Genomic DNA, 27778 nt, shown 5'->3' on the forward strand with positions numbered 1-27778 from the left:
AAACCAAATACTTCTTAAAAAAAAAAAAAAAGACAGGGTTTCTCTGTATAATAACCCTGGCTGTCCTGGAACTCATTGTGAAGAAAAACCAAACTGGCTTCCACCTCAGAGATCCATCTGCCTCTGCTTCCCAAGTGCTGGGATTAAAGGCATGTGCCACCATTGCCCTAAAACCAAATTCTATCTTCCCATCCATCAAATATATGATTTTCATCAAAATGCTGAATGTCCTTGAGCTCCAAATTTTCTGATTCCTAAATGGATTCTTGAGAACAACTAATACTGTTATATTAAAAAAACAGAATGTATGAAAAATGATATAAATTTCTATGTATGCTATAGAAATATGATTACTCAATTAACAACTATTTGTAGAAGACGTATTAAGTGCCACGTGTGGAACTCTGCTTTATTCCATTAATTATATTGATACAAACTAGTCGCTGAGCTGGTAGCACAGAACAGGTAAAACCATGAATATATGAAAAGAGATGTATGTGAGACCGTTTCATGGTCTCTAGATGGAAAATTTGGAGACCACACTCCTTTGAAAAGAAGTAGAGTGTGATCTGCAGCATTTAAACTGAGCCTCCAGGAATGAAAAGAAAACCGAAGGCAGCAAAAGAGAACTTCATAAACAACTGAACGCAGAGGGCATGAGCACAAAGGTCCTTCCCACACCTTTGCTACTTAGCTTCCAGCTACAACAATGTGGAAAAATGCCTCAAAATAGCAAGTAGTGCTGGCTTCCCAGAGAGCTAATCTGTGTGGTTTATACTGCTGAGACCTTCATCCTAGTAGATAAATAGGAAGATGTTCAGGTTAATTCAAATTGCCATGTACATATATGAAGTGTCTAGCAAATAATCCTGGCTAGACATCATACTAAAAGTACTGTAGTTGTGGAAATTGGGAAAAAGTGGACCATTGTTATTTTGTTTTTGATATGATGCAATGTCCCGAGAGCCATGCCTGGTGATGTTGCCCTCTAGTTCAATGACGTTCATTCCACTGTGCTTGTCCCTAGTTTTATAATTTGCTTTGGGAAATGAGTACAGATGTTACTACAGCCGGTTTTGTGAAGCTATTTTATATAGTTTTACTTGAATGAGAGAACAAGTGTTTAGAATCAGAGTCATAATAAAACAGAAGGATTTAAGCATAAAAATATTTATTTTAGCATTAGTATTAGATTAAGTAAAACACCATTATAAAATATATGAAGTAAAATAATTTCTCCTGTATTACATTATATCTGGCTTTAAACTCATTTGTAACTTTCAGTTTAAGAAGGGATGATAGAAGGGGCAGATCCAAATTGCAAAGTTCACAGCCCCTGTATGTTAAACAGGAATATTCGCCGTCCCTTAGACTGAGTAGAAAATACATTAGGGCAAGCTGGGTCAACAGCTGCTCAAGTAAACTGGGTGTCACTGTGCCCACATGGTCTTGTGGGGGCTTATTGCATGGACCTCCGAAACAGTCATGGCAATCAAATTGGTTGCCACAGTAACTTTATAGGTTAGATGCATTTATTAATACCATTGCACAGATGTAACATGAGGATCCTACAGAATTATGAGTTACAGAAACTGAATCCACAGCCAGGAACACTGGGGTCCGAGGACTATGACTAAAGCCCCTCTCGCTGTTGTGATTTTGCCAAAGGTTTTTATTTTTACTTATTTATTAATTGCTTTCAATTTTGAGAGTATATTAGAAATACATTCTCCTTTCCCTTTCTTCCCTACAAACATTTCCTCAACCTCCTTTCTGTTTTCTTTCCAATGCATGGGCCTTTCTTTTTTATTAGTCATTGCATACATATGTATATTTACATATGTGTATATATTTCTGTATACATAAATACAATCTTCAGTTTGTATAATGGTACTTATATGTATGTTCACTGTGTTGACCAATTGGTATTAGATAAACAAAGTTTTAATATAAGCCATGTTTCCTTATGTACTGAATAATTAAATTTAAAATTTTCTCTTAGGCTGTTTATTTAATATCCTTCAGGCAAATAAGTGTTCTATCATGTGTATTATGACTACTCTTTTATCAAAATATGTTAATATGTCTGATTTGGACTTCCTTCTAAAATAGCACTAGAACATTTTTCATATTAAATCATTCTTTAACTAATAGTAAAAATGTCTAGTATCAAAGTAGGAACTTTGATATTTGACAAGCCAAATCATATTTTAAACGATGATTGAAAGTTTAAACTTCCTTTGTCTTTTGTCTTCCTTCAGTAGTTTGAAAGGTCAGGACTGCAGGAAATATGGAAAAGGAAGCACTAAATTTTAGCAATATCACATGCCAGGTTAAACAAAACAACAATACCGATGGTCAGTATGAAAACCTATGTATCGTTATATAGACTGAGAAAGTTATATTTAGGAATATATGTGTATAATACGATACATGCCCAGAAGAAAATGGATAAATAAGCTATGAAATTGAAGGAGAGCAATAAGCAATAGATGGGGATTGGTTGGAGTGAGGAAAGAGAGGGGATAAATATTGTATTTATACTACTATTTCAAAAAAAGTGAAAAATGATAAAGTTTAAAAAATGCCCTATATTACATTATATCTGGCTTTAAGCCTACTTGTAACTCTTTTAGTTTAACAGTAGATGATAAAAAGGTCAGATCCAAATACATCTCCACTGAATTCTGGAAGGAAAGTGAGTTCAATTTATTTTACATTTAATTTTGTACTGACTGGAGTCCAGTGCATTCACTTCTCGGGGTACGATCTAGTTAACATTATGAAAATAGAAGAGAGAGGGGGAGGCTTAGGATGTGTAGCAAATAATGACTCCAAAACCAGTATCTTCCCTAACAAAGCTCAAGGCATTATTTTTTAGATGAGGAAGAGTATGTCTACTCACACAGGGCAAGGCATTATTTTTTTTAGATGAGGAAGAGTATGTCTACTCACACAAGAGGCAGACACATACCTGAGTACACCTTCTGGGACCACGCTTCCTCATGCACTGGTTCTTGGCAGACAGGAAAACCTGTGGGTCAGATAATTTAACATGTGATCACGGGAACACATTTAGGCCATCACGAGGAGGATCTGCACGGCTTTGCCTGGATAGCACAGCTTGAGTTTCAACCGTTTCCTTGTGTAGTTCAGTTGTTTAGTTGTTGGAAGGGAGATGAGCTGTAACCCCTGCAACCCCCAAAAGCTCAGGCTCGAGATCTCATAAGCTCACACCTAGGAGTTACCAATGGTGCACTTCCCATCATAGATAAGAGTTTTAGAAAGTCAGATTTTATGTCTGGCTGCAAGTCTCTGAAAGGTGAGTTTGTGTCATCGGGAGCTGCTTGACAGAGCCACAGTGTTATGATTGTTTTGCTTGTTTCTTTGTCTGCATATGTGTGTGTATGTGCATGTGTGTGTGTGTATGTGTGTGCATGTGCATCTGCATGTATATCCATGTATTATATATGTCTGTGAATGTGGGCACACACATGTAATAATAAACATGTGGAGACAGGTTACGGGACAGCGTTTGGAATCAGGTCTCCCCTCCACTATGGGTTCTGGGAACGAAGCTCCATGCTCTCAGAGTCTCATGCCAGACACTTTTACTAGCTGAGCCACCTCACTAGCTCTGATTATCTTTTCATTAAGTGTCTTCAGTCACACTCAACGTGGTATCCTTTCTTATTTATAACTTACAAGTACTGAATTGTAATTATGTATCGATTCAAATAGATCACAATGTCATCTTCTCTGCTGTGTACCCATGTGAGCTGTATTCCCTGTCTGGTGCAGTGATGTTTGGACACTCCTCCTTTTACGTGTGACTGTGCCATGATGACTTTCCTCCCATGTTCATCCCATGCCTTGTTCCCCTCCTGCTCTTTCACATAACCATATGCTTTCCTTTGTATGGTTCTGAATCATTTCTACTTAAAGCATTTATGGTTACTAATTTTTAAGCTCTTTGGTCTGCTAAGTTTCTGGCAGGGGCGAGGGAAACCCTGCTCAGAATGCATTGTATGAGAGAAGAATCTATTTTCATCTTTAAGATTCATTATTATTTTTCTTCAATACATTTTCAGGCTCTTCAGTTCTGTAATTGCTGTCTGAATCCAGGTTTTATTACAGTCTTATATCTGAGGAAATTAGATGAGGTTCTGAGGTACTGAAGACCAGGAACCGTGTGGTTAGGTGACAACTCTACCAGCCTTGCAGATGGGGCTGATGCTCTCCAGAGCGCATCTCCTTCTTTGCTTCTTTCCAGTTTGCTTTTAATCTATGCTCTGCAATATCTCTGAATTTCAAATAACATAAAAGTTAGTTGTAGAATAACTAATAAGAGAGTTCCCTGCACATAGGCACTTCATATGAGCAGACATTTTTTTAAAGGGCATTTGTAAACAAAATCTTCTACCAGATAATTCATTATGCAAAACTAAAATTAATTTTTTTGATAAGTTTCTTAGGTTGGGAAAAAAAAACCCAAGATGGCAAAAATGATTAAGGAATACTAAACGCAGGGTAGGAGAAACACCTCTCCACAGGAATGAACTCCCTAACTGGTTATCCAGTACCAAGTGGCCAGCCCTGAAATCATATACATACAAGCAACATTCAACAGACTGAGCAGGTTGCATTTATATATTAAGCTCTCTCTCTCCCCTCCCCCCCATGTGTGTGTGTGTGTGTGTGTGTGTGTGTGTGTGTGTGTGTGTGTGTGTGAGAGAGAGAGAGAGAGAGAGAGAGAGAGAGAGAGAGAGAGAGAGAGAGAGAGAGAATAACAGTTGAAAACATGATTTTGGGAGGGATCAGGAAGTGGGGACACATGAGAGACTGGAAGGTGAAAAGGAGAGGGAGAAATGATGTAATTATATTTTAAAGTACTAAAAAAGAGAGAAAGAAGAAAGCAGCTGGTTTTCCATAGCCACGAGCTTCATATCCATGGATCTAGCTAAGCAGGGATGAGAATATTTGTGGCACAACACAAAACAATAATAAAAATAATACAAAATAAAAGGAATAGAACAGCTATCAACATTTTCATTTATTATTATGAGCAGTCATCTGGAGATCTTCTGCAAGAAGCAGCAAGATGTGGGGGAGGGGCATATGGAACAGTGTTGAGTCCCCTCAGTGCCTGCTCTGCTTTTCCCTCCTGAGGCTCCCATATCTATGCTGGATTACCCCTCACTGGGTCCCCAAATTCCCATAGTAGGAGCCTGGCAGCAGTTGTGCCTGCTCTTTTTCTATTTGTGAATAACTATGTTTGGAGCACCTAAAACATCATCAAGATATGTTTGGGCAGTTTTTCTATCTGCCTCCAACTTTAATGTTCATGCACTTTTGAGGTACTGCGCCCATCATTTGGTTTCTCAATAAAAGATATTAAGTAAAAATGATTCTGTGATTCTGAGATACAAATAAAAGAGGAGTTTTCTAGCTTCTTGGACCACTAACTTCCACTTAAATATAGTGTTAAAACAGACATGGAAAGTATTGCTTGATGTTCTCATAGGTATGGGACACTAGAATGAATTGTTAAATACAAAACCTGTGTGCTCTATGACATTAGAATCTTTGCTTATAGAATAGGTTATGTGATATGCATATTATGTGATACTACATATTTTATATTATCCATATTAACATGGTATTAATATATAGCTGTTATATTTCTTATATTGACTGTTGCAGCTTATTAGCAATTCACAAGAATGATCATCTTTCCCATCTCATAATTAATATCAGGATACTGTGGTACTTAACTGGTTTAAAGCTCAAATTTCTTCATATCTGATCATTTTTCACTATCTCGATGTTTTCCTGGCAAATTGATTTCTTTAGATGAAATATAAAAAAAAATTAATACATTTTAAATAGATGAAAACTGTTCTAAGTTTAAACATAAAACAGTTCACATGGGTCTGTTAGCGGGAAGAAGCCCTTACCCCAGGGTAACCAATTTACTTAGAGAGCACAGTTACTGCAGGATAGGGAAGTAATTGGGGCAAACCATTTCTTTTCACGTGCTTATTTTTAATACAAAGTATGCAGGTTGTAAATTCATTGTTGAAAGTGGGCAGATGTTGGCTGAGCACAAAACTTAAGCTCCTCCTGCTGCACAAGAGTGCCATTTGAATTGACAGATATTGACAGCATTTTCTTCCCTAAAGTGTAAAAATTATTTAGGAAGATACAGCTTAGAAGTTTTCAGAAACTCACTTAAAATGAAAAGCTAACATATTCTTTCTGGTCTACAAATATACACATTTCTCTGTTGAGCAAGTGAATCAAGTTATGTGCATGGAATGGCTTTTTCTCACCCAACTGCAGTAGGCTAGAACCTTCTGTGTGTGCAAGTACCCCATGTAATGCAGATGCACCACAAAGTATTAAAGATATGCCTTGTGATATATGTCTGGCTTCTTCTATAACAGGTTTAGAAGATATAATTCCAAGTTTCTGGGTATTATATGTGATGACAATATTCACAAAAGATTATTAACAACATATACATTCATGAAGGATTATAACTGATTATGAGTAGCAAATGTGACTCAAATGTCTGGGATGGGTAGACTGCTTGCAGTGTTCAAGGGTTGGGAGGTTGAGTTGTTTCAGGCCTTTTTAAAGTTCTTTCACTTACGTGATGGCTAATCTTGGTTGTTAAGTTGACAACCTCAATTCCCCATGAAGAATTTCTTCCATCAGGCTAGCCTTGTGGCCGTGTCATCTATCAGGCATTTTCTTGATTGCCAATGTATGCAGGAAGGCATAGCTTACCGTGGGCTGTGCCAGTCGTGAGCAGCTGCTCCTGGGGTGTGTGAGAAAGGTAGCTGAAAAAATTAATTTTCTTCAGTGGAGTCTCACCAGGTATGTAAACCACAATTCAGGGCCTACAGCATGCTCAGGAGCAGTTGGTCAACACAAAATGAGCTCTAGAGTATTTTTGTAGACATTTTGTCTCATTTTGCTTTATTTAAGCATATGTCATCTTGTTGGTCTCTTGCTTGTATATTTTGGTTTCTGTTTTTATTGTTTTTTGTATATATTTCTTTTTGCTTATATATATATATAAAAGGAAGGACATTGAGTGAGTGAGGAGGATCTGAGAGGAGTTGGGGGAGGGGAAAAGCAAGATTAGAATATATTGTATGAAAAAAAATCAGTTAAAAAAACAAAACAAAACCGAAAGGCAGCCGAGCAAGCCAATAGGGTAAGCCTGTAGGCAGCATGCCTTCTGTCTCTCCTTCAGTTTCTGCCTTAAGATTCCTGCCTGAGCTCCTGCCCTGGCCTGAGCTCCTGCCCTCCATGCTTGCTGTAACTTCTAATCCAAATAAGCCCTCCCCACATGCTGTTTTTGGTCCTGGATTTTTTACAATAAAAATCAACTTAATACAAATTATAATCCCTTGTTGACTGAGAAATCATTACAAGACCTTGAGTATGAAGCAATCTAAAATATGTAAATAAAATTCTGATAACAAAATAAGAAGGAAGTTTATTTCCAGTTGTTTTTCTGTTATACATATAAATTTACCACTTATTAAAGATAAAAGCTAAGTTGTATGCTAATAAGTGGATGTGATTATTTATTTTACATGAAGTATTACATTATATTACATGAAGCAATGAACATTTGATATTGCAAAATATAGAGTACCTTAGGTGTTTTTAAGAACTGATCAACATTTTGATTTCATAGCTCAGTGCTGAGAAAGTCACATGGCACAAATGGCAGAACTAAATTGTTGGTAATTCTGTCTTAATGAAGCCAAAAATTTTTTCACTACTTTTATGAAACTCAGAAGTCAGCAACTTAAGCAGAAAGTTTTAAAATAAAAAATGTTACACAGTACAATTAAAATACATTAATGTGATAACAAGGAATGATGTTAGGAACGTATTTTTTAAAAATATTGGCCCTTAGGATTCCACAACAGAGAACAGTTCATACATCTGGTAAAAACACAGCAGCTCAAAACACAAACATCTAAATTCGAGCTGAGGCACTTCAGGCAATGTAGTGTGCTGTGAAGCCTCCACACAGCTCTGTACGCATTCAGAACTAAGCACACGTGGTATGCATTCAGAACAAAGGCTTCAGTGAAGTCACACAATGGAACAAAGCAGCTGCTGACAGAAACACCTCAGAGTCATCCAGTGTTTGAGTTTGAGTTTTAATTATTGGCCATTCTGCACCCAACACCCATGACTTAAGAATCCACATTTATCTGACTGGGCCACGCTTTAATTAGTGATAAAAAAAATGATGCCATCATTACTTTTCTTGCTTGCAGAATAAAATGACTACATCCCATAATCACTGCATTCCGATTTGCTAGAGAAAGTTCAAACAGGGAGCCTACCCTTTAGGTCGACAGTGAGGACCACAGCCAGTGGAAACAACGGAGCCTTGGGATCTGACCCCCATTAGAGTGTGCTTACTTAGGATTAATTGGTGATAGAAGTCAATATGTAGCATGGTATCAGATTGTACGCAATCTTAAACGCAGGCGGATGAGAATAGATTGATGTGAAAGCAAGTGGATAACCATTGGTACTTTGGAACCAGAATCACTTCATAATAATGCAGTGGTTAAAGGAGATTAATTGCACACACAAACAGAGGATGAATTGGCTGCGAGAGGGAGACCTTGAGGTTGCAGTGGCTGCCATTCATTAGGAGGCATAAATGAGGCAGAGTAACGCTGGTCAGGGAGCATGTAGACCATTGTTGACTGTACCACCGGTACTATGGAAGATCCTTCCCTGCTCTGAGCAGGGCTTTTCTCATTTGTATGCAGGTGTGCTGCCTTCATAACCCAAGTCTAAAATCTGAGGATTTTTGGATACGAATGATTACAAACGTGGCAAACAAGTTTATTCATTTTTCCTGTGGAAGAACTGCATGTTTTCCTAAAAATGAGCTTTCAAAAATGTAAACTATTATAAAATTGGGAGCTTTATGTGTTTGTGTGATCTCATGTGCGTGACAGGTGAGGCGTATGACCAGGAGGAGCCAGCCTGGAGCAAGAGTGAGGTTGAGACATGTGTAAACACCAAAAATCTCATCTTGAGACTGGCAGGAATAGGGACCGTTCACTCACTATTCTGGACCTGCCTGCTCTATTGCACTTAGCCTGCTGACCGCAACCTCTGTCATCCTTGAAGTAGTCATGGTGTTTCCATATGAGGACATGTCCAGCTAGCACCTGAAATTCCTCATCATGCTAATGAAATTTTCCCAATGTGTCAGCTCCAGCCAATGATGTACATTCACCCTGAAAACTCCTACCCACTTTGCCAAGTTTTATATAGCTCTACTCCCCCCAATAAAGGAGAGTGGCTTCACTGAAAACCATCTTAGAGAAGACTTTTTCTCCTCCCACTCACCACTGACCAAGGTCCTGCCAACCCAGCCACCTGGCTAAGCTTCATTCCTTCCAGTCCAGCCCTTTGTGCAACTGTATCAGATGGCCCAAGGGCAGAAGCGGACCTGGAAGTGCACTCATGCAATTTTGTCATCTTTATTTGCTGCGTGATATACTCTAAATTGTACGTGCAACCCAGCTTTGCCTTGTGGCTTTCTCTCTTTGCTGCATTTATATTAGATCACGTTCTGAATATCACACTAGAATGTTGTGGGTGGGATCCTTTCTTAAACAGTGATGCTGGCTCCTTCCAAGGTCGATTCCAATAGTCCCAATGTTGGGGTTTGGTCGGATTGCTGCCCAAATAAGCAGACTCATGAACCCAAACTATTTGGAACCTTACCTAAGAACTTATTTCTGTTTGACCAATAAGAAGACAACACACCTTGGCAGGACAAATGGGATAGCTGTGGCTAAAGTTCCTGGGCTGGTGAGAAAGAGAGGTTCTTGGGAAAGGGAGCAGTCAGAGACTGGTTGAGGATCTGGAATACGAAAGAGGAAGAGGAAAAGGAGGCCAGAGCCATTGGTTAGGTGGAGGACGAAGCACATAGCCAGCATAGGTGGAGGATTTGGCCCAGAAGATGAACATTAGCAAGTATTTGGGATTACTCATGGGAGGTAGCTTGATAGACATTATTAGAAGCAGATGGCAGGAGATTTTGGCAGGGAAATACAGAAGGTAGTTTACCAGATTAATATCTGCCCTGCCCCAGGTGAACCAAAGCTATTTTAAAATATAACAGGTATCTGTGTTTTTATTGATAGATACCAGGTTAGAAAATACTGCCATAATAACAATTACCCTAATAATAAATATTTATTAGGTCTTACTTTTAAATTAGGCACAACACTCAAGATAATTTTCAGTGGACTTGTGTCACCCCAAAGCAGTCACAAATCTTTAAATCTTGGATAAGAAGTATACGTAAGTCAACGAGAAGAGGAAAACCACAAAGAATTATAGGACAAAGAACATTTGATTCATTCATAGGTAGAAAGTTATCTGTTTCATTCTTTCAAGTAAAGCAAATAGCCTTAGCTACATAATGTTGATGTACAAGTGCTGGGTTTTGTGTGTGTGTGTGTGTGTGTGTGTGTGTGTGTGTGTGTGTGTGTGTGTGTGTGTGTGCTCTCCCCCTTTCCCGTCTGACTCTAATATTTCAATGATATATAAGTTAGCCTGAAAATGGAACTTGACTTATCCCTAAACAGGCACAAGGAGCAAAACCCAAAGACAGGTGTCAGCATCATTCCCAATACATTTCTTCTCAAACAGACAAAATATACTCTACTGGGAAAATTCCCTCTCTCAAAATAGTCCTAGTGTATGAGAACTGATTCTAGACAAGTTGAGTTTCTTTCTTAACTATTGTTCTGACACACTATGGAAAGAAATAGCTTGTGGTTCTTACTGGGGTGTTACTCCCTGTTCTAGTCAGTGTTTCATTTTCTTGCATTATTTGTTATACAAAATGTTTATCATGGCTTGATGTCACATATATATCATTTGCCTTCTTCATATTCACCATCCGCATTACCCTTCCTGGTTGCCTCTTCCATTTCCCACTTGTCTCCTTCATCTTTCTTTCAAAATATCCTCCTTTCTGATTAAAAAAATTAATGTATTATGATTTATTTAAATTACATTTCAAGTGTTATCCCCTTGCTTGTATCTTACTGTTACTATCCTCCATCCCTCTTCTGCCCTGTTCCCCTCCCTAGACCTCTGACAGAAGGGGACGCCCTCCCCCCACCATATGACCACAGCCTATCAAGTCTCATCCAGACAGCCCAGGCCTCCCTACCAAGGAGAAGAGATCAAATAAGGGGCACCAGAGTTCCTTCTCTCCCCACAACCATGGAGAATGAGCTGTCCATTGGCAATACCTGAACAGGGTATCTAGGTTTACCATTGTCCTTGGTTGGTGCAACAGTTTGTGCAGGAACCCCTGGGTCCAAATCTGCCAGCCTTGATGGTCTCCTTGTGGGGCTCCTGAACCCTCTGGTCTTTCTATCGCCCCATTCTTCCATACCTCTGTCAGTGCTCCACTCGGAGCATAGCAGCAAGTCTCAGCATCTGTCATGATCCCCCACTGGGTGCAGTATCTCAGAGGACATCTATGTTGGTTTAATCTCCATTTATACATGAGTATGTATCATGAAGTATTTCTGGGTCTGGGTTACCTGAGTCAGGATTATCTTTTCTAGTTCCATCCCTTTGCCTGCAAATTTCAAGATTTTCTTGTTGTTAATAACTAAGCAGTATTTCATTGTGTAAATGTACCACAGTTTCTTTATCCATTCTTCGGTTGAAGGACATCTGGGTTGCTTCCAGATTCTGTCTATTACAAATAAAGCTGCTAGAAGCATATCTGAGCAAATATCCTTGTGTGGTAGAGCATCTTTGGGTATATGCCCAGTAGTGCTGTATCTGGGACTTAAGGTAGCACTGTTCCTAATTTCCTGAGAAAGGACCAGATTGATTTCCAAAGTGGTTGTACAAGTTTACACTCCTTCCGGCAATGGAGGAGTGTTCCCTTTCTCCACATCCTTGCCAACATGTGCTGTCACTTGAGTTTTTGATTTTAACCATTCTGATAGGTGTAAGATTGAATCCTGAAGTCCTTTTGATTTGCATTTTCCTGATCACTAGGGACGTTGAGCATTTCTTTAAGTGTTTCTCAGCTATCCACTATTCCTCTGTTGAGAATTCTCTGTTTAGATATGTATCCTATTTTAAATTGGAATTTGGTTTCATGGTATTTAAATTCCTGTGTTGATTATATATTTTAGATATTAGCCCTTTGTGAGATGGAGTGTTGGTAAATCTTTTTCAAGTCTGTAGGCTGTCATTTTGTTCTATTGACAGTGCCCTTTGCCTTACAGAAGCTTTTCAGTTTCATGAAGTCTTATTTACTAATGATCTTAGAGACTGAGCTATTGGTATTCTGTTCAGGATGTTGTCAAGGCTCTTACTCACTTTCTATTCTAACAGATTCAGTATGTTTGGTTTTGTGTTGAGGTCTTTAATCCACTTGGACTTTAGTTTTGTGAGGATGTTAAATATGGATCTATTTGCATTTTTCTACAATTGGCCATCCAGTTATACCAGCACCATTTACTGAAGATGCTATCTTTTTTCCATTGTATGGATTTGGCTTCTTTGTCAAAAATCAAGTGCCCATAGATGTGTTGGTTTATTTCTGAGTCTTTGACTTGATTCCATTGATCAGCCAGCCTATTTCTATGCTAGTACCATGTGGGTTTAATTACTGTTTATAGTACAGCTTGAGATCAGGGATAGAATTTCCTCCAGAAGGTTTTTTTTTTTTTTTACAGGATTGTTTTAGCTATTCTGTGTTTTTTGTTTTTCTACATAAAGTTGAGAATTGATATTTCAAGATCTGTAAAGAATTGTGTAGGGATTTTGATATGGATTGCATTGAACCTGAGATTGCTTTTGGCAAGATGGCCATTTTCACTATGTTGATCCTCCCCATCCAGGAACGTGGGAGATCCTTCCATCTTCTGAAACCTTCTTCAATTTCTTTCTTCACAGACTTGAAGATTTTTTCATACAAGTCTTTAACTTGTTTGGTTAGAATTATACCAAAATACTTTGTATTATTTGTGGCGAATGTGAACGGTGTAATTTCCCTAATTTCTTTCTGAGTCCATTTCTCATTTGTATACAGGAGGGCTACTGAATTTTTTTAGTTGATTTTGTATCCAGCCACTTTGCTGAAGGTGTTTACCAGCTATAGGAGTTCTTGGGTGGAATTTTGGGGATCTCTTATGTACACTATCATCTCATGTGTTAATAGCGATACTTTGACTTCTTCATTTCCTATGTGGATCCCCTTAATCTCCTTTTGTGGTCTTGTTGCTCTAGCTAGAACTTCAAGTACTATATTGAAGAGATTTGTAAAGAGTGGGAAGCCTTGTCTAGTCCCTGATTTCAGTGAAATTTCTTTGAACTTCTCTCCATTTACTTTGATGATGCTATTGGTTTGCCATATATAGCCTTTACTATGTTTAGGTATATGCCTTGTATCCCTGATCTCTCTAAGACTTTAAACATGAATGGGTGTTGGATTTTGTCAAATGCCTTTATGGCATCTAAAAAGATGATCATGTGTTTTTTTCTTACAGTTTGTTTATATGGTGGATTTCATTGATGGATTTCCATATATTCAACCACTCCTGCATGCTATGGATAAAGCCTACTTGGTCATGGTGAATGATATCTTTGATGTGTTCTTGGAATCATTTTGCAAGTATTTTATTGAGTATTTTTGCATCAATGTTCAAAACAGAAATTTAGCTGAAATTTTCTTTCTTTATTGGGTCTTTGGGTGGTTTAGGTATTAAGGTGACTATGGCCTTATAGGATGAGTTTGGTAATGTTCCTTCCATTTTCATTTTGTGTAGTAGCTTGTAAAATATTGGTATTATCTCTTCTTTGAAAGTGTGGTAGAATTCTGCACTGAAACCATCTGGTCCTGGGCTTTTTTGGTATGGGAGACTTTTGATAACTGCTTCTGTTTCCACAAGAGATATAGAATTATTTAATTAGTTTACCTGATCTTGATTCAATTTGGTAAGTGAAATATATCCAGACAATTGTCCATTTCATTTAGATTTTCAAATTTTGTGCCATATAGGCTTTTGAAGTAAACCTAATGATTCTTTGGATTTCCTCATTGTCTGTTGTTATTGCTCCCTCCTCATTCCTGATTTTGTTGATTTGTATAGTGTCTTTCTGCCTTTTAGTTAGTTTGGTAAAGGGTTTGTCTATCTTGTTGATATTCTCAATGAACCAGCTCTTGATTTCATTGGTTCTTTGAATTCTTTTTTCTAATTTATTGATTTTAGCCCTGAGTTTGATTATTTCCAGCCATCTACTCCTCTTTGGTGTGTCTACTTCTTTTTTTTTCCTAGGGATTCCAGATGTGCTGTTAAGTTGCTTGTATGAGATATTTCCAATCTCTTTATGAAGGTGCTTAGTGCTATGAACTTTCCTCTTAGCACTGCTTTTATTGTGTCCTATAAATCTGAGTATATTGTACCTTCATTTTCATTGAATTTTAGGAAGTTCCTAATTCATTTTTTCATTTCTTCTTCTCTCACCCAGTTATCATTGAGTAGAGAGTTGTTCACTTTTCAAGTGTGTGTAGTTTTTTTTGCTATTTCTGTTACTGTTGAGGTCTAACTTTAGTCCATGGTGGTCTGATTGAATACAAAGTATTATTTCAATCTTCTTGTTCCTGTTGAGGCTTGCTTTGTGACCTACTATGTGATCAATTTTGGAGAAAGTCCTGTGAGGTGATGAGAAGAAGGTATAATCTTCTGTGTTTGGGTGAAAAGTTCTGTAGATATCTGTTAAATCCATTTGATTCATGACATCTGTTAGTGTCATTATTTCTTAGTTTAGCTTCTGTTTCATTGACCTGTCCTTTGGTGAAAGGAGGTGTTGAAGTCTCCCACTATTAATGTGTGGAGATCCATGTGTGATTTAAGCTTTATTAATGTTTATTTTACAAACGTGGATGCCCTTGTCTTTGGGCCACAGATATTCAGAATTGTGATGTCATGGTTGAGTTTTCATTTGATGAGTATGAAGTGTCCTTTCACATTTCTTTTGATGAATTCTGGTTTAAAGTAGATCTTATTAGATATTAGGATGGCTAATCAAGCTTGCTTCTTGTGTCCATTTGGTTGGAAGACCTTCTTCCAGCCCATTACTCTCAGGTAATGTCTATCTTTGTGGATGAGGTGTATTTCTTGTATTTAGAAGAATGGTGGGTCCTGTTTTCACATCCATTATATTAGTCTGTGTCTTTCTCTTGGAGAGTTTAGAACATTGATTTTGAGAGAGATTAATGACCAGTGACAGTTAGGTCCTTTTATTTTGATGTTGATTGTGATAGTGTTTGTCTGCTTGTCTAATTTTTGTTTTGCTAAAGTGAGGTTATCTATTTCCTGTGTTTTACTGGGTGTAGTTAGCCTCCTTTGGTTGGAATTTTCCTTCTAGTATATTCTGTAGGGCTATCTGTATTTGTGGATAGGTACTGTTGAAATTTGTTTTTGTTATGGAATATTTTGTTTTCCCCATCTATGGTTATTGAAAGTTTTGCTGGGTATAGTAGTCTGGACTGGCCTCTGCCCACAACCATCTGGCTTTTATGGTCTCTGATGAAAACTTGGGTGTATTTTTGATACATTTGCCATAGTGTGTTAGTTGGTCTTTTTGCATTGGCACTGTTAAATTTTTTGTTCTGTACATTTAGTGTTTTGTGGACACCTCTCCTCTGGGGATCACCAGCACTGGTGTTTTGTAGTTCTTATTTTGGTCCTTAGGTCACTGTGCAGTCACTGCTGTCCTGGTGATCAAACACAGTATGTGGTTGGCGCTGCCATCTTTGACCCCTCTCTTTTCTGATTTAATGTCTTTTTAAATTAAATGCCATTTCTACATATGAGGAAAATACAAGATATTTGTCTGTGTATGACTTATTTAACAACATGATGGCCTCCAGTCCCACCCACTTTCCTGTAAAAGTCATATTTTTCTTTGATTCATGGCTAAATAAAACACCATTGGGTATATATACTGCATTTTCTTTATCCATACATCTGTAGATGGGAACCAAGGCTGGTTCTATTCAAGTTTTATTCTTTCACATAATTGTTACTTCCAGTGATCTGTGTCCCTTAGATATCTAGTGTGAACTGTAACTAAAAAAAGCACATCCAGTAGTGTATAATGGACCTCTTTTACTTTCCAAGTAACACATTTCTGCCATTATTTCTCTGTTTCTCAGCTATAGAGTTACAAAATACAGAGGCATAGTTACTGACCTAATGTCACTCTTCCTTTTACTAGTGAGTAGCATAGTAATGACCCTCATCTGCTTGAAAGTCCCAGGACTCTGGCCACATTCATGATCTCTGTACCTGATTATTTGTATGGATATCAGAATATGGCCATTTTAGATGAACACAAGCTTGATATAGTGCCTAAAATATCTCTTACAATATTATATTACCATTGATGATTGTTTTGGATTGATTGTGTGTCTATATGTCACATTGCATGTCGGGAAGGTCAGAGGGCTTATGGGAGTTGTTTCTTTTTTTTTTTTTCTCCACCTGGGTCCTGGAGATGGTACCCACATCATCAGGGTTATCAGAAATTACCTGTATCAACTCAGCCATTTCCCAAGCTCCTGATATGTCTCTCAAATTCTTGGTTTTTCTATCACATTAAACTGGAAACTTGTCTTTCTGCGTTTCCTGTGATCTGATCTAATAGATAAGGAATATGCCACTTATTGAGTAAATATGAGCCCAAAGTGTACCCCTTTGGCCAAATCACATCTTTCACACTTCAAGTGTGTGGCTGTACCCCCAACTCTCTGCTCTCAGTCCCCCAACTCCACACCTCAGTTTTCTTCAAACACTTGTCACCGCATAGTCCTTTTACCCTCCCCAGGGCAGGAAACTTCTGTTTGTTCCACTCAGCAGAGCCACCACTGCTTCTGTCTGGGAGATGACAGGCCAGGCATGGTCTCTGGAGGTCTCATATGAGTGCTCAGCTGCTACTTTATGTCTGATCCATTACAATGTGATTACTGTCATGAGCTTATGACTTGTGCTGTTACCTGGGTCTGGCTGCTCAGAAGGATCCTGTGCATGCATTTTTCTTCTGGCTTTTGCTATTCTGAATTCTTTCTTAAGAATTTTTATTAATTATCCATGACTCTTAAACAAAAGTCCTACATTTTCATTTTTCACTAGGACCCATAACTTATAGAATGGGCTCTGTGTTGCTACTTTTGTTTATTCAACTGTATCTGGGACAGAGTGTTTTCAGGACGTATTTCCATGATAACCTAGTTCTACATTCCTTAAATTCGCAATATTCAATGTCGACATTATGATCAGAGTCGTCCTAGTTTTTCAAGTACAAAAATCAATAAGATCTCAACCACTTGTGTTCACACATTGCTTTATTTTCTTCATTTTTAATGGCTGTCCTCATTGTTTTGAGGTTCAGGGAAACTGCTTGGCATGGTTAGGGTTGGACCAGACTATGTCTTAGGAAATCCACTATTGCAAATCCTCATGTGTTGGCATTGAAGCAACTGCCCTTTGTTCAACTCCAGAAAAGATAATACTCTCAGTTCTAGGACATAAGGACCTGAAATATATTACTTCAGACTTTAGCTTTGGCTTTCTGGAAATTCAAACTGTCCGTCAAATTTAGTTCTCTCACTACATCCTGGTTTTAATGTCTAATTTCTAGAAACATTTATTTCTATATTTATCTATGAATATTTTCTTTCATTATATGCATTCTTTTAAGCCATATTAAACCTTAGATGCCTTGGTATGTGCAAGAGCTCGATTGATATTTGATGAATGAGCTAAACAGAGTGTATATGGCTTCCATGACACATTGTATTGCTAAAAACAGAATGACTTTTGATGATGGAGGCCCTTGTGTTTTCTGCAGGAAAAGATGGTATTCCCACTTGTATTTTCATCTTAGGTACAATTTTACTCCATTTTATCTACGTTTATGAAAACTTTGTCCTTTTCCACCTTCATTGATGTATTTAATTTGCTTAAGGAATTATCACCTTTAGAGAGTGAAGACTCATTTTCTCTACTGTTTTCAGTTTTGGGTTTCACATAGGTTATAGTAAATTTATGCCAACTAAAATTTAACTGTCTCTACATTTTTTTGGTTCTATTCTTCTTTCTTTCAAAAAGATGAAAACAAAAGCAACAGTCACCATGTGTGGTGGTGCCATCCTGTGAGCTCAGCACTTGAAGGGCACAGTCACACATCGCTCTCTGAGTTCAAAGCCATCCTGGTCTACAGGGATACATAACGAGTCTTTGTACTATCCCCTACCTCTACATACATACAAAATAGCGAACCAAAGGAATCCTTTAGTGTCCTTCAAAAACTGTCTAGCCCCTTGGCGAGCAGGCCCTGGATGTTTTACTCCTGTGCAATAAGTTGGCACTATGGTTGATTATTTAAGGTGATGATATATTAGTTTTAAAAGTGATATTGTATGAAAGTTCAGTATCATTGTGTAAATAATGAATCACGGGAAGACTATCACATCTTGTTTTCTCACGAAGACCTCGTTCTCATTCACTGGCACCTTGTTCTTGCCCTTATTAAATCTCTATGATTCCCTGGGCATTTAATTCTTCCCATTCATATAATTGTGAATTTCCCAAACAGAGACAAGGCTGGCTTTTGCTTTTGTCATTTTTTTTTTTACTGTTTTTATTTCTCACATATTCTATCACTAGGCATAGTGTCAGGTATGTGACTGATTTGCTTTTTGATTTGCTTTTTGGTATCAGGAGGGAGTATGTGTGTGTGTGTGGGGGGGGGCGGTGAGTCTGTACATGCTTATCTTGATTCTGGCAGAATCTTTCCCAGGAAAATAAACAATAGTTTGTGCCTATTATGTTAGGGAGCATCTGGCAGTGTGTTTGTTTGTTTGTTTGTTTTTAAACATGAGGCAGAGGCATTTCATACTTCTACCAGCTGAACACAGAAAGGAGATTGTCCATGCCTTTTCCTAACCCTCCTTAGAGTCTTACTATGCCTGTGAAGAACCTGGACCATGGCTGAATTAGTTACATTTCTGTTGCTGTGATAAAACATCATGATCAAAGCAAGTTACAGAAAAAGAGTTTATTTGGGGCTGATGGTTCCGAGGGATAGAAATCCATCATCATGACTGTAGGGAGCATGGCGGGCAGGAATGGTGCTGGCATAGCAGTTGTGAGCTCACATCTTTATCCACAAGCAGGGGACAGAGAGTACTAGCTCAAAATGGAGCAAGTCTTTTGAAACTTCAAAGCTGGACCCCAGTGACATACTTCCTCCAGTAAGGCCGCACCTCCTCATCTTCCTCAAATAGCTACCAACTGGGGATCAAGAATTTAATGTCCCAATGATTTATAGGGACATTTTGTTCAAGCTACCATGGTGATTTATATCAGAAATTATTTGTTTTCAGAATTCATTGAATTCCCACAGTATTTTAGTACAAGGGAAGATGTCAGAGAAAAGAAATTAAACTGTAATATTTATTCAGAATAGCTTCGAAGATTCCTGAACTGTTTATATAGTTGGCGTTTTCTAAATTCCATTTTCCTGTGTACTTTGGTACTTATGGATAGCAAATGGAATCTAGTAATATTCCTGGATAATTCACTCACAAGTGTCATTTCCAGGAGGGAACAATTGACATTAGTGGATAAAATGCAGACAACAGAATGTTTTAGAATCTTTAGTTCATGGGATAATGGGATAACAGAGACATGTTTAGCACAGGCTTTCCCCCTTGAAGAGATTTCTATATCATGTTTCTAAGATAGGACATAGCTACAGAGCTTATGTTTAGTATTCCTGGTTCTGTCAGCCTCCTGAGTATGATTAAGACAGGCACGTGCCCAGATTGTAAGAGAGCAACAAAGGAGGGGTGCTTGGAGTCACCCCCATCTCTGTGAGCTTCCTTGCTGAAAGACCTCTGACTTGAGTCCTGTGATTCTTTTTCCAATGACTGTGGTGGAAAACTTCCCACATTCATACTTAGTGCAGCTCACAGGGATCTTGAGCTTATTCTCTCAGTGAGAATTTCTGTTTTGTTGAATCTGTAATTAAGGCTTGAACTGTATTTTATTTTAAAGATTAATCTAAGTATTTTCATGTTTGTTCTCTCAATTGATTCTTTCTACATCCATATTGGGAAGGCTAAGTACATTCTAATCTCCCTGTCACAAATGAGGAAATTGAGAGGTTGAAATAGTATGTGCTGAAAGGTGACAATCCAAGTGAGCCACAGGCCTTCAAGTTATGAAGAAAGAGATTGATCCTGAACACAGTCTTGTACAAGAACTGGTATCTTTTTTATTTTAATTTTTGATAGAGTCCCACTATGTAGCCCAGGCTGATCTTAGGATCATAACTGTTTTACTCGGTGTCTGAATACTGGAATTATAGGTGTACCCTACTATATCTTTCTCTCTCCTTTAATATAGTTTATATGACTTTTAGTATAACTAATACACTCTGCTGGACTTTCATTAATTTTATAAATATTGCTCCCTGTGAATTTTCCTTTTATATTCCATGCCTGTCTTCCATTTTCAAATTTACTAGATTTTTTCTGCTATAGTTACTGCTGAAGGAATCAAATGTATTGTTTTATATTAAACATAGAAAATACCATAGAAAGACACATGTCTAGTACAAAGGAAAATAATCCTTAGTTGGGGAAACAACAAACACATAAAAACAAAAACTCCTTCATTCAATGAATTAAATCCATAAGTAGAGCAAACACACAACGGAATAATCAACACAGGATCAACAAGATGACTCGAAAATAATGAGCAGATCAAAGGGACATGGTTCTTTTCATCCAAAAGTAAACAAATTAGTTTAAAGTAGCATTGGAGAGGATGAAAAGGAACAGCCATTTTTTTAAAAAAAAAATGACGGTTAACTTTCTTTTTTCTTTATTCTTCCCTTATTCACTACATCCCGACTACAGCCTCCCATCCTTCCCATCCTCCAAGACCCCTACCCCAGATCCACAGCTCCTTTGTTTTCCTTCAGAAACAGACAGGCCTCGATGCATTATCAGCCAATCATGGCATATGAAGATGCAGTAGGACTAGGCATCAAGCCTCATATCAAGGCTGGGCGAGGCAAACCAGTAGGAGGAAAAGGTCCCCATATGCAGGCAAAAGAGTCAGAGATATTTCTACTCCACTGTTAGAAATCCCTACAAAAACTCCAAGCTAAAGAAGCACAGCATATATGCAGAAGGCCTCGTGCAGACCCATGCAGGCTCTATGGTTGCCTCTCCAGTCTCTGTGAGCCCCTATGAGCCTCACTCAATTGATCCTGTGGGCCATGCTCTCTTTATGCCTTTGACCCCTCTGGCTCCTGCAATCCTTTATGTCCCTCTTCTGTGGGTCTCCTCGAGCTCTGCCTAGTGTTTGGCTGTGAGTATCCCATATCTGCTCCCTTCAGCTCCTTCAGGAAGCCTTCCTGAGGATGGTTGAGTTAGACATCAATCCGTGAGTATAGCAGAATATCATTAAGAATTATTTCATTGACTTTACTTTTTTGTCAGTCATGTTTACTTCTACCGTAGGTCTCTGATTCATCCAGCTTCCAGTTCCTGGCCATCCAGGTAGTAGTCGCCATGGGCTCCCTCTTGTGTCTTGGGCCTCAAGTTAGAACAGTCATTGGTTTGCCATTCTCACAAGCTCTGAGACACTGTTGCCCAAAAGCATCTTGCCGGCAGGTCAGGTTGTGGGTGGAAGGTTTTGTGGCTGGTTTGGTGTTCCAGTCCCAAGTCTGGAGAGCTGTAGGAACCCAGGCCCAAATGGGCTGCTTGCCTATCTTGCTGTTTCATGTTTTTAAACTAGAGGGCTTCATGTTGTCTCTGTGTTTGACCTGGGTTAGTTGGGTGAGGCAGTTCAACTACTGGAAAGACTACTCCCTGAGAGGAAGCAGAAGGCTCTGCCAAAGATAATTGACTTTAATGATCTGGGTTATATGCCGGGGGCTGCTCTTCTCTAGCTTATTTTTCTTTGATCTTACACTCCCTCAACTTCTTCTTTAGGGCCCGTATCTCAGAAGTTAAAGCTACTTCTTCTTCCTCAGAATTAGAAGAAGATATATCAGAGGCAATCTCAGACGGGACCAAAGATTTTACAGATTGCTCTTCCTGCACTTCATTCAGGGCAAGTGCCATACTTCCTAGCTGCTCTCTTATTTTCTCATCTTCATTCCTAAGCACATCTCTAATGAGACACCATAATGAAAAGGTAGTGATAAGAACACTGTTGGACCCTTTTTGTGAAATCCATTGGAGATCAGACTTCACCTGATCACAATCTTGGCTATTTAGCTCTCCTGATACCATAAAACAAGGACTACTCAATTCTATTGGTTTATAAAATCTTTAACACTCTCATGCTTAATCCCGGTGCCTTAATCCGCTAACAATCTCAGTAGTCCACCAGAACTGTGGACGAACCTGCGGCACCCTTTTCCAATATGCCCATTTCCTACCTCCCTGAGGCGTTGGCCAGTTTCCCTGGGCGATCAGTCAGCTTCCTCCCTTCTTTCCCCGATCTTGGTCACTGAGGTACCGAGTCAAGGGCGAGGGACTGAGGATTTCACACACACACACACACACACACACACACACACACACACACACACACTAAAACAGCGGATCCTTCATGTTAAGAGAGCAGCAGCAGTGGCAGCAGCCTTTATTCAGTGTCCAAAGAGCCTTTTTATAGGCAGCAAAATAGGAATCCCACTCGCAGGTGAAATCCCTCAAGAGGTGATTGCACACAGGAGGGAAAGTACTGAGGAGGGGAGGGGTGCGTTCTCAGAGCAGTAAACATGAACTAGCTAACCAACATAAACCCAGACATGGAAGTTGCTAGAAACAGGACATGAAATAGCAAGACAGGCAGGCAGCCCAGTTGGGCCTGGTTCCTACAGGGAGCCTTGCCTGGCTATGGAAGATGGCAGTTTCAGGACTCATAACTTCCATTACTAGGAGATCTTGCTAGGGTCGCCCTTATGGGTTCCAGGAAGTTTCCACTGCACTCGGTTCCCATGTTGCCTTCTAAATTCTACGCCCATTCCAATGGTCTCTCCCGTAGTCTCTGCCTCTGCTCCTGCCTCCCAGATCTGATCTCTCCTATTTCCATCATAATTTTCCCCCAGTCCACTCATAAAATCTATTCTATTTTCCCTCCCTAGGGAGACCCCCCTCCAGTCCTCCTTGTTATTTAGCCTCTCTGGGTCTGTGACTTGTAGAGTGATTATTCTTTTCTTAGCAGCTAATATTTACTTTAAGTGAGTACATATCATGTTTATCTTTCTGAGTCTGGGTTGCCTCACTCAGGGTATGTTTTTCTAGATCCATCCATTTACCTTCAAATTTCATGATGCCATTTCCCCTAATATCTGAGTAATACTCCATTGTGTAGATATACCACATTTTCTTTACCCATTCTTCAGTTGAGGGACATCTAGGCTATTTCCAGTTTTAGACTATTATGAATAAAGCCACTATGAACATATATGAGCAAGTGTCCTTTGTGGTAGGATGGATTGTCCTTTGAGCATATGCCGAAGAGTGGAATATCTGGGTCTTGAGGTAGACCAATTCTCAATTCTCTGAGGAACCACCATATTAATTTCCATAGTGGTGTTAGAAATTTGCATTCCAGCCAACAATGTAGGAGTGTTTCCCTAGCTCCACATCATTATTAGCATGATCTGTCACTTGAGTTTTTGGTCTTAACCATTCTGATGGGTGTAAGATTGAATCTCATATTTCATTTGATTTGCATTTCCCTGATGGCTAAGGATGCTGAAATTTTCTTTATGTGTTTCTCAGCCACTTGAGATTCTGCTACTGAGAATTCTGTTTAGATATGTATTCCATTTAAAAACCGAATTATTTGATTTCTTGATGTCTAGTTTCTTGAGTTCGTTATATATTTTGGATATTAGCTCTATATTAGGTATGGGAGTTGGTGAAATAACCTTAACCAATCAAGTGAAAGACTTACATGACAAAAACAAAGTCTTTGAGGAAAGAAACTGAAGAAAATAACAAGATGGAAAGATCTTCCATGCTCATGGATTGGTAGAGTTAACATAGTAAAAATGCTCATTTTTTATCAAAAGCAATCTACAGCTCCAATACAATCCCCATCAAATCTCAACACAATTCTTTACAGATCTTGAACAGACAATACTCAATTTCATATGGGACAACAAAAAAACCAAGGTTAGCTAAAACAGTCCTGAATAATAAAAGAACTTCCAGAAGTATCATCATCACTGATTTCAAGCTGAACTATACTAATAAAAACTGCATGATATTGGTATAAAAACATACATGTTGATCAATGGAATCAAATCAAAGACCCAGACATAAATCCAAACACCCATGCACCCCTTATTTTTCTTTTCCTTTTTAAAAGAAGCCAGAAAAGAAAGCATCTTCAAAAAGTGGTGCTGGTCTAACTGGATGTCTGCATGTAGGAGAATGCAAATAGACCCATATTTATCACCCTGCACAAAACTCATGTCCAAGTGGGTCAAGAATCTCAACACAAAACCAGACACACTGAACCTTATAGAAGAGAAAGCAGGCGATAGCATTGACTGAGTCGGCACAGGAGACAACTTCTGAACAGAACATCAGTAGTCCAGGCTCTAAGATTGACAGTTAGTAAATGGAACCTCATGAAAGTGAAAAATCTTTTCTAAGGCAAAGGACACCATCCATACGACAAAGTGGAAGCCTACAGAATGTGGGAAAAATAGCCACTTTTATACACAACAACATACACTATCTTTGGCAATGAAATTATCACCGAATGCTGCCTTGAAGCACGTCTGCTACTCAGACATCCCTGAACCTTAGTGAGAAGGAATTTTAAAATCTACAATGTGGCGTTGTTTGTAAAGCAGCAAAACTACAGTTCATGGGGCTGGAGAGATGACCCAGCGGTAAGAAGAATGTTTTATAGACGGGCCCAGGATTTTAAGCCACCCATTGCGTCTAATCTCTTTTCATAATTTTAGCAGAGTAAGAATAAATAAATAGCATATTTTTGACTTAAAAAAAAGCTGTATGGCTTACAGTGTAGATGTCAGGATTTTTCAGATGTTGGGGAATTGTAATACAGATGGGAAACATTGGGATACAGCAAGGTCCGTCAAGTGTGGCGTCGGGACCCTCTGGGCCGTAGCCTGCCTTCTTCTGCAGAAAGTGAAGATGAAGGAGTTAGCAGAGTGTGGAAATGCGTCTGTCTTCAGCCAGCTAGGTCCTCCTGTTTATGAGCTTCTCTGAGACAAGCCTAAGGACAGTGGGCTATGTGAGTGCGTCTGTATTACCCACACTAAAAGCTTCCCCGGAAGGCAAAGGTAATCAATAGTCTAACTTTAGCACGTCCTTCCACCCCTCTTGCTCCTTCCTGTCTGTCTTTGCTGGGGATTAAACGCGGGCCCTTTGCATGCTAGGCAGGCAATCCATCCCAGCCACATCTCTAGCTTCTGCGTTCATATTTCTGAATAGAAAAGTAGTTCATTTCCCCGGGTCCTCTGGAGGACTAGGTCCAGATTTCCCTTACAAATGGGCTCTTATTTGAAACGCGAAGCCAGATCCCTTTGATCATACCTGTCTTCAATAGTTTCTAGGGGGAAAAAAGTCTCAAAAGACAGGCTGTATGAAAATGTTTAAATATTAATGTAGGCATATCTAACACAAACTCACACAAACCAACACAAATTGGTTTATGAAGCGAGGGATCTGAAGTGGGGGATCGTTGAAATATAAAAACAAATCTCATGTTTATGACTTGTTAGTTACCGTATCTGACCAAGAGCTCTTAAGTTGAACTGTCTATAGCCAAATACCAAATACTCTGAGTAGTTTAGAATGTTCACATTTCACAAGACAATATTAAATTTCATCTTGACTCCCTCCGCCTAAAACCTACCCAATTACTCTTCTCTCCCTCAGGCGGAGTTCACAGCCATGCGGGAGCAGTACATGCGTGGGGGAGAGGGCTTCATCATCTGTTACTCCGTCACTGACCGCCAGTCATTCCAGGAGGCTGCCAAGTTCAAGGAGCTTATTTTCCAGGTCCGGCACACCTACGAAATCCCCCTCGTGCTAGTTGGCAACAAAATCGACCTGGAGCAGTTCCGCCAGGTGAGCGCAAATTTGGTATTAGCTTGTCTTTGCCTCCGGTGACACATGACTTCAAATACGACTGCACCGTAAGCTTCAGTTAATGACCCACCTTTTCCCCTAAGAAATCCATATGTTTTCCTTTATAGTGTGTCCCCTTCCTCTCTGTATTCTGCCTTACGTGCTGTTTCACAGCATTCTCCCCACTCTCAGTATTCCTGAATCTGGTGGGTAGTAGATTCGCTTCGGACAACAGTGGATAAAAGGAATGAGTCTGTGGAACTTGTGAGTTTGAGGTTTCAAAATTCTGCAGCTTCTGTGTTTGCCACTTGAAGTGCTCACATCTGGGTTCCAGACATCACGCGAGTCCGTGTGTTACGCGCACCAAGCTCACTTACCCAGGCACCATGCATGTAGGCAAAGCCATCCTGCGTGTTTTAGCAGCAGCCACGTTCTTCCTGTCATTACACAAGTCGTCCTGGCCAATCCACCCGGAAGAGGAAATGTCTCACAGTTGAGCGTTATTTTCTTTTTTCTGACTTATAGGATACCTAACAAACATAAAGATTTAAGTCACTATGTTTTTGAGCTTTTTTTTCACGCAATGATAAATGACTAACCCTCTTCTTGTACTGAATATGAACATGCTCTCATATACAGTCAGTATTTTCTAAACTATGCCTGCTCTGCTTTCACGATAGTAAGATAATTTCATGTATTTTTCAAACAAACTTGAAATCTAAAATATATATATAATATTGTATACATATGTCATATATATTGTATAATATATACTTGCACACATATATGTACATGAATATATATGCATGCAAATAAAATTTTTGTAAATATTATTCTATAAATTGAGGTTGTTTAGTTATAATTTGGGATGATTCATCTTTATTTATACTGACTTTAAATGTGAGCTGGCTTTTTAACAGTTTCTGTTATTCCTGTTAGTGATTAATTTTTAAACCAACCACTACAGTAATCTACTAATAAGACCTTTTGCTGAAGTAGAAATAATGCATAAAGCAAACAGAGGGTTCCCCCCTAATATATATGTCTCATGAATTTGAATTTTCATGTATCTGTTTTGAGTGACGAGTTTTTCAGATTCACCATAGTTCATTTCAGTGTACTTTCACCATGTTAAGCATCACTTGATGGGGAAGTCATGATAATATCCTCTCTGAGATGACTGCTTGGAAACGGGAACCCAGTTATCTGTCCAGGGACCAGGAAAACCCTCACAGGATTCCATTGCTGTGATTTAGTTTGTAGAAAGGACCTTGCATGCAAATCAAATTTTTGTAAATCTAATTCTCTAAATTGAGTTGTTTGGTTACACTTCGGGATGTTTCATCTTCATTTATTCCGTCTTTAAATGCGAACTGGCTTTTAAACAGTTTTTGTTATTCCTGTTAGTGATTAGTTTTTAAACCAACTACTAATAAGACCATTTGCTAAGGTAGGAAGAATGACTAAAGCACACAGAGGGGTTTTTCCAAATTTATGTGTCTTATGAATTTGAATTTTCATGTT

At 38.8% G+C, this 27778-nt stretch overlaps 1 protein-coding gene across 6 annotated transcripts in view; it reads left to right on the plus strand.

The window, feature by feature from the left end:
• RIT2 (Ras like without CAAX 2) overlaps positions 1–27778 on the plus strand; it is a 369751-nt gene that overhangs the window by 179248 nt on the left and 162725 nt on the right. For all 6 annotated transcript variants that reach the window (XM_084779109.1, XM_084779108.1, XM_084779107.1 and 3 more), the window contains one exon: positions 26063–26254. In XM_084779109.1, the coding sequence (XP_084635235.1) occupies positions 26063–26254 (192 nt within the window). The remainder of the gene's footprint in view (positions 1–26062; positions 26255–27778) is intronic.

This window comes from Acomys minous (genome assembly GCF_964271855.1).
Source record: "Acomys minous genome assembly, chromosome: 4".
Lineage (NCBI taxonomy): Eukaryota > Metazoa > Chordata > Mammalia > Rodentia > Muridae > Acomys > Acomys minous.